Source organism: Pseudonaja textilis, chromosome 17 (genome assembly GCF_049901715.1).
Source record: "Pseudonaja textilis isolate UNSWEBS1 chromosome 17, rPseTex1.2, whole genome shotgun sequence".
Lineage (NCBI taxonomy): Eukaryota > Metazoa > Chordata > Lepidosauria > Squamata > Elapidae > Pseudonaja > Pseudonaja textilis.
This window is the reverse complement of record NC_142006.1, coordinates 3,923,322-3,936,861: the sequence shown is the minus strand read 5'-3', so window position 1 is coordinate 3,936,861 and position 13,540 is coordinate 3,923,322. Positions and strand designations below refer to the sequence as shown.

At 45.0% G+C, this 13,540-nt stretch overlaps 1 protein-coding gene across 3 annotated transcripts in view; it reads right to left on the bottom strand.

Moving 5' to 3' along the window:
* CDK5RAP2 (CDK5 regulatory subunit associated protein 2) overlaps positions 1 to 13,540 on the bottom strand; it is a 73,111-nt gene that overhangs the window by 13,044 nt on the left and 46,527 nt on the right. Inside the window, exons 23-31 of one of the 3 annotated variants that reach the window (XM_087914365.1) lie at positions 12,946 to 13,050; positions 10,265 to 10,835; positions 8,752 to 9,008; positions 8,028 to 8,076; positions 7,240 to 7,358; positions 5,030 to 5,155; positions 3,505 to 3,621; positions 2,206 to 2,419; positions 978 to 1,099 (exon numbers count right to left, since the gene is read on the bottom strand). In XM_087914365.1, coding sequence (XP_087770491.1) covers positions 978 to 1,099; positions 2,206 to 2,419; positions 3,505 to 3,621; positions 5,030 to 5,155; positions 7,240 to 7,358; positions 8,028 to 8,076; positions 8,752 to 9,008; positions 10,265 to 10,835; positions 12,946 to 13,050 — 1,680 coding nt within the window. The remainder of the gene's footprint in view (positions 1 to 977; positions 1,100 to 2,205; positions 2,420 to 3,504; positions 3,622 to 5,029; positions 5,156 to 7,239; positions 7,359 to 8,027; positions 8,077 to 8,751; positions 9,009 to 10,264; positions 10,836 to 12,945; positions 13,051 to 13,540) is intronic. The other 2 variants (XM_087914363.1, XM_087914364.1) reach the window with 2 other exon arrangements.

Genomic DNA, 13,540 nt, shown 5'->3' with positions numbered 1-13,540 from the left:
GCAGAGAGCAAACTTCATGCCAGGGGCCACTAACATGGCCTCCCATACCCTCTTGCAAGTTTTCAAAAGCTAGGAACATCTCACCGGAGATTGCAAAACATGGAGTGACACACCCTGCATTAAAAGTTGCGTATCTCAAGAGTTGCCCCCGACTTACAAGAGTTTGTTTAGTGACTGTTCAACGTTGCAAAGGCATTGGAAAAAGGGACTTACGACCGGTTTTTCGCTTCAACCATTCCAGCATTCCCCAGGGTCACGAGATCAAAATTCAAACGCTTGGCAACTGACTTGTATTTATGACGGTTGCAGTGTCGCGGGAGCTGCATGATCTCCCGTTTGCGACCTTCTGGTCAAGCCAAGTCAAAGGGGAAACCAGATTTCACTTAACACCCGTGGCACTAAGTTAACGGCAGTGATTCACTTAAAAAACCGTGGTGAGAGAAATCGTAAAATGGGCCCAAACTCACTTTAACAAATGTTTCACTTAGCGACAGAAATTTTGGGCTCAAGTCCGAGGGCTACCTTTAATAGTTTCACATGAACTTGAGCGTTTTTTTTTTCTCCTGCAAAAACTCTGTAGAGAGTTCATAGGTTCATGGTTGGGGGTTATAGAGCAGGCTTGATTTTGGACGTGGGAAAATCCAGAACTTGTCTCCTGGTCTTCTGTGAAATTTCACCAAAGGCTAAGGACAAGGGTATCTCTACTTCTGTCTGGCTGTCAGGCCCTCCACAACGATACGGCTCTCTTGTCCATGGGATTTTGCCCATGGACATCTCTAAATTGACAGGGATTGCCCAACCTTGAAGATGAACCAAAGTATGGAGAGAGAAGGTCCATAAACGCCTGCATGCCCCAAACTGACTCCATTCCTTTGGTCTTCCAAGAAGTGCCAAAGCCATACCTGAATTGCCTTCTCAATTAACCCGCTGTAGAAGAACTCAACGGTTGTCTTCCTATTTGCATCTGGATTCCTTACCTTTTTCGTTCCGGAAGGCTTCGTCCAACTTTTCGTACACCTTGAGCTCTACCCTCAACGAACACAACAACTTGTCTTTCTCTGACAGTTGGTGTTGCTTGGTGGCCAGGTCCATCTGCAGCCTGGGAGATCCCAAACAATCTAATCAGTGTGGGCTTACAATTCTGCATCATCTCATTTGCTAACACCACCCTTGTTCTCCTGAGAAGTCTCCTTCAGACTTTCTCTCCTAGAAACTGGCTTGCCATAAAGGAAGTGGACGCTGGGGTTCTTCATTTAACTCGGACTTCCAAGTCTGTGCAAGTCCACAACGCCAATTGCGTCCTAACTCTAGTTCTCATACCTGTGCGTAACATTTAACCCTGTGGGAGAAGAATCTTGTCAATGTCCCAGTGGGACTCTCAGCCCACCCAGTGAAGAACAATGTTGATAGTTTTGGTTTAGCAATATCTGGAAAACTACACAAAGGGGGTTTCCAAAGGTAACTGGATTTTTTTTTTCCTTGAAAAAGTTTCGCTTCTCATCCAAGAAGCTTCTTCTTGGATTCTCATCCAAGAAGCTCCTTCAGTTCTTCTCAGAGTCTCATCCAAGAAGCTTCTTAGAGTCTCATCCAAGAAGCTTCTTCTTAGATTCTCATCCAAGAAGCTTCTTCTTAGAGTCTCATCCAAGAAGCTTCTTCTTGGATTCTCATCCAAGAAGCTCCTTCAGTTCTTCTCGGAGTCTCATCCAAGAAGCTTCTTCTTAGAGTCTCATCCAAGAAGCTTCTTCTTAGAGTCTCATCCAAGAAGCTTCTTCTTAGAGTCTCATCCAAGAAGCTCCTTCAGTTCTTCTCAGAGTCTCATCCAAGAAGCTTCTTAGAGTCTCATCCAAGAAGCTTCTTCTTAGAGTCTCATCCAAGAAGCTTCTTCTTGATTCTCATCCAAGAAGCTCCTTCAGTTCTTCTCGGAGTCTCATCCAAGAAGCTTCTTCTTAGAGTCTCATCCAAGAAGCTTCTTCTTGGATTCTCATCCAAGAAGCTCCTTCAGTTCTTCTCGGAATCTCATCCAAGAAGCTTCTTCAGTTCTTCTCGGATGAGGAGCAAAAAATTTTCAAGGAAAAAAACAAGAAAGTCCAGTTGCCTTTTTAAACAGCACCTTTGGGACAACCATGGCTTAGAATGATGGAGAATCTCCACAGACTTCTGGGAAACACTAGGTTCATTCGCCCCGCTCTGAGAGTTAAGAATTACCTGTTCAGTTCATTCCTGACGTTATAAATCTCGTGGGTCAGACCCTCATTTTTGGCCTCTCCTTTTCCCACTTGTTCGCGCAGCTTCTCATTCTCCTCCTTGAGATGCTCATGGTCCTTCTGGAGGCACTCAACGGCCAAGTGCTCCTGAGTCAAGGACTCTCGCAAAGCTTCGTTTTCCTTCTGCTTCTCTGCAAGGTGAGCCTCAAGTCCTTCTGAACAGAAATGATAGAAACATAGAAAAGTTTGAAATAGAAACAGAAAAGTTTGAAATAGAAATAGTGGAAGTAGAATTAATAGAAACAGCGCTTCACTTAATAATGGTGGCAAGAAAAGTCATAAAATGGGGCAAAATTCTCTTAACCGTCTCATTTAGCGACAGAAACTTTGGACCCTTAGGTCGTGGAGTAGCTCTACTGAAATCAGGTATCTGTTTTTATATGCGAGACGCAGAACTACCCTCCCTGCAGCAAACAAACAAGAAACCGATCTGTCATTTAAGACTTTTGCGTTTCCAATTTTCTTTGGTGGTGCGGCTAAAAAAAAAAAGACAACTTGCATAAAAGGATAAAAATGTCACCCTTGAAATAGCTCAGAGAGCAATGAGCAGGAAAAAATAAAAAGAGGTTCATTTCTCCCGTATGACACAGAGTCCGCCTCGGGTTTGCAAGAGCCGATTGCGAATCTGCTCCAATTTATGGTTGCAAAGTGTTGCAAAACACGGAAAGCCAATAATGCATGCATTTTCTCCTATGGGGTTGCTCCGATTTCAAGCAGACACAGATAAAGCATTTTGTCCCAAAGGTGCTTTTTCCAAAAGCAACTGGACTTGGTTTGTCTTTGAAGATGTTTCATTTCTCATCCAAGAACAGAAAAACCTTCTTGGGTGAGAAGCAAAACCTCTTTTTTTAAAAAAAGTCCAGTTGACTTCTGAAGAACTGAAGAAGCTTCTTGGATGAGAAGCGAAACCTTTTCAAGGAAAAACCAAGTCCAGTTGCCTTCTGAAGAACTGAAGAAGCTTCTTGGATGAGAAGTGAAATGTCTTCAAGGAAGAACAAACTCCAGTTGCCTGAAGAACTGAAGAAGCTTCTTGGATGAGAAGCGAAACCTCTTCAAGGAAAAACCAAGTCCAGTTGCCTTCTGAAAAAGCACCTTTGGGAGAATCATGAGAATCTCCACAGATAAAAAAACATGTTCTTTAGAAGACAAGGTGAAAAATGAAAGGAAAGTACCGCTTTCCAATTTAAAATGATTAATCCTCTCTGCTTTTTTCCCGTTAGAGGCACGCGTCTTATCTCACCTCTGGATCCTTTCGCCAGCATATCGTTCAAAGTCTGGTTCTGCTTCCTCAGGAAATGAATTTCAGATGTCAGAGTATTCAGTTGCTCCGACGCACGGATACCAGCGTTGGCCAAGTCTATAAATATGTACACAAAAGTTGATTTAGGAGTCCTCTTTGGGTCAGTAAATGATTAGACTTTTCTCTGGAAGAGAAACAATTTAAACAAAGCAGGGAGGGATGTGTATATATATATATATATATATATATATATATATATATATATATATATATATATATATATATATATATATATATCACACGCACACACACACACACACATATATATAGAGAGAGAGAGAGAGGGAGGGAGGGAGGGATAGGGAGAGAGAGAGAGAGAAGCTATTTATCTCTGATTTATTTTGCAGGTTATCATGAATCCAGGGCAAAATGGAATCCATCTGGACTTCCAGCAAGACATCCTAAACAGATTCTGAATCCTGGGTTAATATCAGCCAAACTGCCTATATCCTTTGCTGATAACGGTAGTTGGGAACGAGGCTGCTGCACTACTGGGCTGGGCTACCAGCCCAGAGACTGCAAACGGACAGCTTTGCTGTCGTTTTCGACACCCCAGTGAAATTGCCGCAGGTTTGGCGTTTGTTATTTTTTCATTTTTTTTAAGGGGGGGATGTCAGGGCTGGCTGGCTGGTGTTGATCTCTCCAGGATCAACTGCCTCGACAGAAGAACAGCTTGGCAAGGAGAGGATGCTGGCATGGGGCAACTTTTGCAAGATGACAATGGAGGTTTGTTTGTTTTTTGCCAAGCAAAACGGACTGTTTTAGAGGGGAGCTGCTCCAGTCAAAACACAGACGTTTCATCGGCGTTGTGGTTAGCCCAGGAATGCAAACACACACACACACACACACACACACACACCTGCTCTGATAGAATATTTGTAGCTCATGGTTGAACCGAGGACGATGGGTTCTGACTCACGCCCTTTTCCAACAAATCAAACACAATCCAAAAGGAACAGAAAACCTTTACAAAATAATTAGCTCTGATAAGCACAAGCCTTGCCAAACCGTGCGAGATTTGCCAAAAGATAACAGACAAGAAATAATTTGCAATACAAGAATTTTCAAATACAAACTCAGGATACTGGAACGTCCACGAGGCTGGAGTTTCAAAACGTCTTTGCTTCCTGCAAAGAACGTCCGATTCGCAGCTGGCTTTTATCTTCTTGAAGGAGGGGCCATTACCTTGCAGCCTTACTCCAGAGTCGCCCGTGCGGTTGCCGCTGCTCTTTCCTGCAAGCAATCCTTTGTGCATGTGCGCTTGGCACAGGCTCCTCAGGAACCTCCTCATCGCTGCTGCCAGCCCCCACAATCTCCAAAGGCAGCAGTCCACTCCCTAATGGTCCTGGCCCTTCATCTGAGTCCTCTCTCTCCTCAGCCGTCCGCACCTGCTTGCCGGATAACCATAACGCGACGGCCATAGTGTTCTCTAAGCTCTGAGGACTTGTATTCCAAAGCATCTTACCTTGGTCTGGGACAGAAACTGAGACCTGTTGTTCCAGCTGCTTCCTCAGATGCTCGTTGGTTTTAATGGAATCTTCTAGCCGCTGTCTCAGCAAGCGTATTTCCTGGAGATGTTCCATCAACAGCTCTGAAGAAATTCCAGAGATTGGCTGAATCAGCTTAGGTTGGGAGGTGTCAGGGAAGCCCGGTGAGTTAAGGATCACTGCGCATCTTCTGCGATCAAGTGATGGTCCTCCAGATATTGGGAGGAAACCTTCAAAAACACTACCATCACCCCCAGGCCACCTGGGACACCCCTGGTGTCCCTTAACTACGTCATGCGCAGGCCTGACTTCGTCTTGTCTACCTAAAAGGCCTTCTGCTCAAGCCATTCTTTTCTTTGATGCCACCTCCCTTCAGACAACTTAAAAACTAATGAAAAAGGACAGCAGGACAGGAGGAAGGAAGGTGCCTGGAGCTTCGCTGGACTGCAGCTATCTAGAAGACTAAATTTTAAAAATGTAGTCACTTAAGAGTCTTTGGATTGAAGTGGTATATAAGAAAAAGACAAGAGAAACTGGAGAAAACAGAGCAAGAAAACTCTAGAAAGGACAACAGGCAGTTGAAGTGATCAGTATTAGATGATATTAACATTCCTCCACAAAGGAAACTTAACACGACGAAGTTAGTTTCCCAGTTTAGCTACTTAACTAACTCCTGAATTATGGGGGTTAGTAAAGTAAAAATCATCTACATTAAAAAAAAAATCATCTAAATTAAAACATTGGTGAGCACAACTGTATAAGAAAAAGCAATCTTTTCTCTTATTGGTAACTAAATCAGATCGGCGCGGACCATAATACTCCAATTCGCCTCACGAATTCCATCTTTTTGGCCTCCTTTCCGTGCCCCTTCACCCGCTTTCTCCTTCCATCCAGGATCTGACCTTGGAAAGCAGACCCATCCAAAAACATTGGTCTCCACTTCCTAGTTATTCCCACAACCCAAGCAGGCTGGAGAACTCGGAAAGCCAAGGTTCTCTAAAGATGCTCGTCTCGTTTCAGGCGCGGTTTGCAGTGTGCTTTGCTTTCAGTTGACCCCCCACATAGAAGGATCATCGCACCAAAGGGGCCATATTGCATTTGATCCAGATGTCACCAAAAATGCCCGGTTGCGGTCGAGTACCTTTGAGAGGGCAATGCGTGGAGCGTCGGATGGTTCTCCACCTGTTGTGCATTTCTGCTTTGCTCCGGTAGCGTTCGCTGCCTACCCGGCTTTGTTCTGCTCACCCACCCAAAACTTCCCCAAACTCCTGTGGCCATCACCAAATGTTTTTCGGCGCTGCCCAGTTTGTCACCTGAGCCTCCAGATTCCTACCTGAAGGCAACAAGGTGTGCGTTTCTGGGTCAATGCTCCATCAATAATGCAATGTCGGAAACCCGACACTGGTTTCTCTGAAGTTGGAACGCGTAGCATTTCATCCTTGCCGGCTGATTATTGTGTTAGCAGTTTATGGGCATTTCTTTTCTTTTTTTTAAGAGTAGTTTTTTTTGTTAAAAAGATATCACAGGTGAAGATGAAACCCACTGGTGGAATAGTTAGCATATCTCTGAGAGTTAAAGCAGAGCAGGAACAGCCTTTGGAGGCCACGTAAGGATCTCAGAAAGTTGACTCAGCCTTCCATCCTTTCAAGGTTAGTAAAATGAGGACCTTATTGTTGGGGGCAATAAACTGACTCTGTAAACCACTTTAGAGAGGGCTGTGAAGCTGTCTATATCTAAGTGCTATTGCTTCACGAGTCAAAGCAAAGCTGAAACAACCTTTGGAGGCCGTGTAAAATCCTAAGAATCAGGTCGAGGATTGGATTAACCTAATATTCTGCGTCGCTCAGCAGCCGGTCAGAAGCATTCATAAATTCATAAATCTGCCCTAGGAGTGGCCACCACACCCAGTAAATTAAATTAGTAGCAATTTGCCCGAAACTGGAGGAGATGTCTTTAGCGGCATCAAGACTCCAAGGTTCTATCATTAGATCCAACCGTCCATGAATGCACGGTGTCCTTTTTGAAAACTCCTCACCTCCTGTGTTTGAAGGCAGAAAGTTTTACCTACAAGTCCAGCCCACTGGCTTGAGCAGGGGGGGTTAGACTAGAAGGCCTCCGAGGCCCCCTTTCTAACTCTGTCATTCGGTTATTCCGACTTCTGCAACGTCCCGGACAGACCAATGTTTACCTGGTGGAAACTTGGTTGGGGTAGCAGTTGGTTTTCCCTTTCCGCTCTCCGTTTCTTCTTTTCCAGGAGTGGGTCCTTCTGAAGAGGGCAAGTGTTGGGTTATCTCAAGGTCCGACAAGCTACAGGGAAAGGAAATGGGGAAGGCTTAAATCCAGGTAGACCAATTGAGCCCAGAACTTCTAATGCTAATTTTTATTATTATGGAAAAGTAAACTATGGCTAGTTTTTATTATTATGGATAAGTACAAAGTTGAGGCTGAGCTTGTCGATCAGAAAGGTCGGCAGTTCGGCGGTTCGAATCCCTAGCGCCGCGTCACGGAGTGAGCTCCCGCTCCTTGTCCCAGCTTCTGCCAACCTAGCAGTTCAAAAGCATGCAAAAAAATGCAAGTAGAAAAATAGGGACCCTTTTGGGGGGGAAGCAACAGCGTTCCATGCGCCTTCGATGTTTAGTCATGCTGGCCATGCGACCACGGAGACATCGCCAGACAGCAGCTTTGAAACGGAGCTGAGCACCGGCGCCCCCTAGAGCCGGAAATGACTAGCACGTATGTGCGAGGGGAACCTCACTGCAACAGAGAGAAGTCAAAGCCCTTTTTTTCCACCCCCTTTTCCCTTCCCCTTCCCATTGTGTCCTCCTATTTGCTTTTGTATTTTTGCATTTCGTTCTATCGTTAAATAAAAGGTTCAAAACACATGCTAAAAGAGCGTGCAATTCCATCTCAACATTTAAAAAAAACAGGAGACGGTAGATAGAAAGACGTGGAATTAAAAGCCATTCTAGCACCTACCTCTGGGCAAGATTGCAAAGCCTGGCCATTTCGTCGTCTATTGGCTCTCCTGAAAAGCCAGGGAGAAAAAAAAGAAACATAATTATAATTAGGAAGGGAACCCAAGCAGCCTGTCGATGGGAACCCAGCCTAAAATTCTAGCCATGGAGAAAGAACCATCGTTCTAATATTTTTACGGAAAGGAGCCAATGTTTAGGAATTACATAAATGAGTAAAAAGTAAGTAAACGGGCCCTTCAGATTCTCCAAACCTGAGCCCTCTCTGATTGTTCTTCTCAACCTCTCCGAACAGACTGACTCCGGCCTGCTGGCTAGGGGTGATGGGAATTGTAGTCCAACATCATCCTTAGTGAAGCGTGCAAACCAGCGCCTGCACTTCCTGCATCGGATGAGGAGACCATATCTTTCTCCTTCTGTTCTGGCCACTTTTTTTTTACAGAGGCACAACTGAGAGCGTTTTAACAAACTGCATCCCTGTTTGGTTTGGCGGCAGCAGAGCCTCAGATAGAAAGTCCCTATGGAGAGTGGTGAGGACAGTGGAGAAGATTATAGGAAGCTCCCTTCCCGTTAGAGATAAGGTTTGGGAGAGGAGGTCTCAATTAACCATTGTCTTTTTTCCTTCTTCTTTTGGGTCAACAGAACGTGAAGCCATGATGGGATGGGGCGAAGCCTGGAGAGGGGACACGGCCATCGCTGAAGTTCTCAAGAAGATGCCAGCTACCCACCGTAGAGACATTGGTGCTCCAGCCTCTCAAAGATCTGGGCGCTTTGGTTGAGCTTCTCCCGAAAGCTCTTGGCTACGTAGTAATCCACCTCGTTGTCCCACAGGAGATCTTCAAACGCGCGGATCAAGTTGGACAGGTGTTGCCGGTAAGTGGCACAAATGTTGTGGGTCTCGTGGATTTTCTGGCGCTGGCGGGACTCCTCGGGAAGCGACGGGCCGACAGAGAAATCCGGCCTGGCAACAGAAGCGGCAAGCGTCCTAAAAAAAAAAAACCCTTTCTAAATGAGGGTTCACCCATCTTTCTAAATTATCATTTATTTCTTTTGTTTAGAAAATGTATATGGCTGCCTTCTCCCTTTTAGCAACTCTGAGCAGCTCACAAAAAACAATCAAAACCCAAGATGGGTAGTCCTTGATTTATAACACTTCATTTATTGATTGTTTGGGGGAGGGGAAAGGAGTTGACATGTCAGTGTTTCCTGGTTGCAGCCGACTCTGACACTTCATTCATTTCCCCCTTGACCCTGGTCTTCCCCGGATGTATATTCTCCAATGGGACACATCCATAGCCAAGAGTCACCAATCATGCTCTCCAGCAATAATCTTGCATGCCAACAGCTTCGGCTGCCAAGGCGATTATCTGAGGCATTTAAGGAATGCACTGCTTTCCCCCACTCCTTTTCTGCTGGCAACTAAAAAGACCAAAGGAGTATTTTTTTCGTTGACAGTGACCTTTTCAAGCACACCATCCCGCTTCTGCGATAGGGAAGCCAAATTCACTTAACAATAATTGGACTCATTTAACAACCGGTTTGTATTTATGACCGGCGGCAGTGTCCCAGGGTCCCCTTTTGCGACCTTCTGACCAGCAAACGTCAGCAAGGAATCTGAATTCATTTAACGACCGGGCAGCTCACTTAACCACTGCAGTGATCGGCTTCACACGGTCGTAAAAGGGGGTGAAATCCATTTAAGGACCGTCGCTCTTAAGAGCAGAAATAGGGGGCCAAACTGAGGTTGTAAGTGTCAGGGTTGTGACACTCAACCCCATTTAAATCATGAGTCTCTAACCAAACTCCAAAAGGATGTATTGGGAGTTAAAAAACACAGCATTGCCTGGGTGTAGCCGACTCTGAGACACATCATTCATTGTCACCCTTGACCCTGGTTTTCCCCCCACCCCCCTGGGTGTATCATCATTCACATTCTCCAATGGGACACATCCATAGCCAAGAGTCATCAATCATGTTCTCCAGTTAGAATTTTGCATGGCAGAAAATTTCGGTCACCTAGAAACTATCTTTGAAAACATTTATGGAATGCACTTTCAGTTTGCAAGTTGCCCACTGCTTCCACCTCGCTTTCTGTTGGCAACTCTAAAAAGACCATAGAAATATTTTATGAGTTGACAGTAAGTTTGAGGACTTTCTGTATTATAACCACGGTTGTTGTTGTTTTGCAGGCACACCCAACCACACACCCTTTTCTCCCGAGGATGAGAGCCTGCTACTCACTCGTCCCGGGGAGTCAGGCTTTTGAGTTTGTCGTGGAGACGATGGACTTCATCTACCAGTTTCATGTTCGCCATCTGCTCTTTCTCAAGCTCGGCTTCGTTTTCTGACAACAGCTCTCGGAGCTTCTGGACGGTCTGGTCGTTCGAGGGACCGGATCCTGAAGAATCCTCCACGCCTTCCTTTGGCTCCATTTCGTTGGAGAAGCTGGCGAACTCCGGCTCGCTTTCCTTGAACTCCGCGGGAGAGGGCATCCTCTCACCGTCGCTCCGGACGGGATCCAGAGCGTCTCCGGGAGGACACGGTTCAACCAGATCGAACTGGATCAGCAGCAGCTGGTATTTTTCCACCACGGATTTCAGATCCCTGATTCTCCGTCTCAGGTCTTCGACGTCATTCACGGCCTCGCAGTCGAAGGTGTCGAAACTGAGCCCGCTCTGCTTAAGGGAAGGGCTCCTCTTGCCCCCCGAGGACAGCGACACGGCGTCCCCGTACTGCTTCTCGGGGACACCAAGCAGAGGGCGAAGCTCTGGCAAAGCGGACCGTTTGGATTCAGGGGTCTCCTTTTCTATTTCTGGAATGCAAAAAAGGCGAATGGTTTAAACCAAAGATGGACTCAGTTAGGGACTAAAAGGGACAGTTCTTGAGAATGAGAAAAATCGACCCAAAGAACAGCTCCCCCATCAGAAGTTATGGGTGGAGGCTTTTAAAAATAGACTGGAGAGTCCTTTGTCTGAAATGCTATCAGATCTCCTGCTTGAGGAGTGGGTTGGACTAGAAGACCTCCAAGGCCCCTTCCATTATTCAGTTCTTCTCTTATTCTGTCTATTTCTTTGAGGTTGTTAAAGTGTCCAATGTATGTTGCTAAAACTGGCGGTTCCTGCCTTCCAGCAAGGAGTGACTTGTGTCTCCTCTAAACTGGTGACTTCAACCCACATTCCTAAATGGAGGGGCGGGGGGGGGGGAAACCCTGTTCTTCCCATGGATTGAGTCCAGCAACTAAACCGAAATGATGGTTCGTTCAAGAGGGAAAACGAACCATTTTATATTGGTGGCGTTGCTTGGTGGTTTCTGAGCTCGGATGGAGGTTTTTTCTGTTCCTTGTTTTTGAAAATGTTTCATTATCCCATTAGGGAACATCATCAGCGTTAGAAGGGTTACCTAGACAAGCACTGATGATGTTACCTAGTTAGGTTATGAAATGTCTCCAAGAAAATCACCAAGCCCAGAGAGCACTAAGGACTCCACAGTCCTCACCCTCTTCCTCCTCTCCCCTGCAAACCCCACTCCCTTCTAGCACTGATGATATTACCTAGTTGAGTTATGAAACATTTGTAAGAAAATAACCCAGCTCACAGAGCACCAAGGACTCCACAGTTGTCCTCCTCCTCCTCCTCCTCCTCCTCCTCCTCTCCCCAAGTTATACTCCCTTATAGCACAGATAAAGTAACCTAGTTGGGTAATGAAATGTCTGCAAGAAACTACTAAGCTCAGAGAGCACCAAGGACTCCACAGTCCTCCTCCTTCCCTCTTCCTCCTTCTCCTCTTCCTCCTTCTCCTCTTCCTCCTCCCCCTCCTCTTCCTCCCTGCAAACCCCACTCCCTTCCAGACTGATGATTTTATCTAACTGGGTTATGAAATGTCTGCGAGAAAACAGCCCAGCTCAGAGAGCAGCAACGACCTCACAATTCCACCCTGAGCTACAGATATTCTCTTCTATTGGTACCATTTTACATTTCTTTATGTCTTAGATGTGTATGCCAGCTTGCTTCCAGGAGCTTTAAATAGCATCTATCACATTCCTGCCACCAATTTCTTTTCGCCAGTCGCCAACCCCGAGTTGTGAGCTCAGCTAAGGGAGAATGATTGGCACGAACCCATTTGATGCGCTTCCATGCAGCGGGCTGGCTGGGGCTGTAGCCTTCAACCTGCACCTCCCAAATTCTCACCTGCCACCTGTAGGCCCCACTGCCTGTAGCTCTTCAAATAATTAAAACAAACCTCCACATGCATGTATTATTTTTTTTTAAAAAAAGCTAATATTGCTGGCGTTTGTATGCAGCGACTTTCTCTTTTCCTGATTGTTCTTTCATTTTGCGATGAAAGAAATTATTGATGGTGGAACTCTGGAGGTCTCTTTGATGTTGAGAAAGAGGGAATGGAAAATTTGATACCAGGTTCTCTCCACGATCATTAATCCCATGTACAAACTGCTTTAAGCTGTTCAGTTACGTCCCGAGAAATTCAAACAGGGGAACGGGGGCGGAAATGGTATCTGTAGCTCACAAAATGTGCTTGTTAGAAGGCACTTGATGGCCATTTAAAAATAAAATTACAGAGAGGATCAGAGAAATTCCATCGCTTCCGACTCAGAGGGCAGCCATACCTTCCAATTATACGTTAAACTGGTTGTGTGAATCCCGCCGACGAGTCAAAAATAAAAACTTAATTCTCAGAAGATGCTTTTCCAAAACTACAAACGGGGGCTGGCAAGGAACAATTAACTGCAGCAAAATCAAACTAGGAGACAGAATATTTTAACAGAAAATAACAGAATATTTTAACCTGGTTTGTTTGGGTTTTTTTGTTGTTGTTTTTTTGGCAAGTTGGGTTGGCAGTTGCACACACTGCAAATTGCACGTGTGCAAAAAGGAGCTGCAGAAATTCAAACTAGGGAACTGTACCTAATTGGATTGCTTTGCTGTGATCCTGGTCTCTCTGGCCAGCGTTTTGGATACTGGGCAGGTTAAGATCTGCTTCAAAGACCTTTGGCTGGGTTGCCGATGCTTCTGCAGAAATAGGTAGACGATATATTGAGTTTAAGAGACCAGGAAACGACAATGTTAAATAAAGTAAATAAAATTCAAAAAGGGAGAAACAACATTTTTTTAAAAAATCCATATCTTCTATTTTAAGGGGGAAATGGACATTTCACTAAAGTTTAACTTAAAAGCGTAAAAGTTAGGTTCCTTGCATCCTTGGAAAGAAGTGGAAACGATATTCTTTGTGTATATATATTTCTGTTCTCCACCCTTTGTGGATTTTCAGGCATGTATTGCTATTCTCATTCTACGTTTTCACCTGATCGTTAAATGTATCATATTTTTTTTTATCTGTAAGCTAGGTAAAATATACTATGATCATTGGAAAAATGAAAACCATCACGATAAAACGCAACCAATGTTGATTATTTCGTGAGAAATCTCCTGTGGGTTTTATTTTTTTTCCTGTTTCAAAATTTTTGGACAAAGTTGGGATTTAAGTCTCTGAAAAAACTGT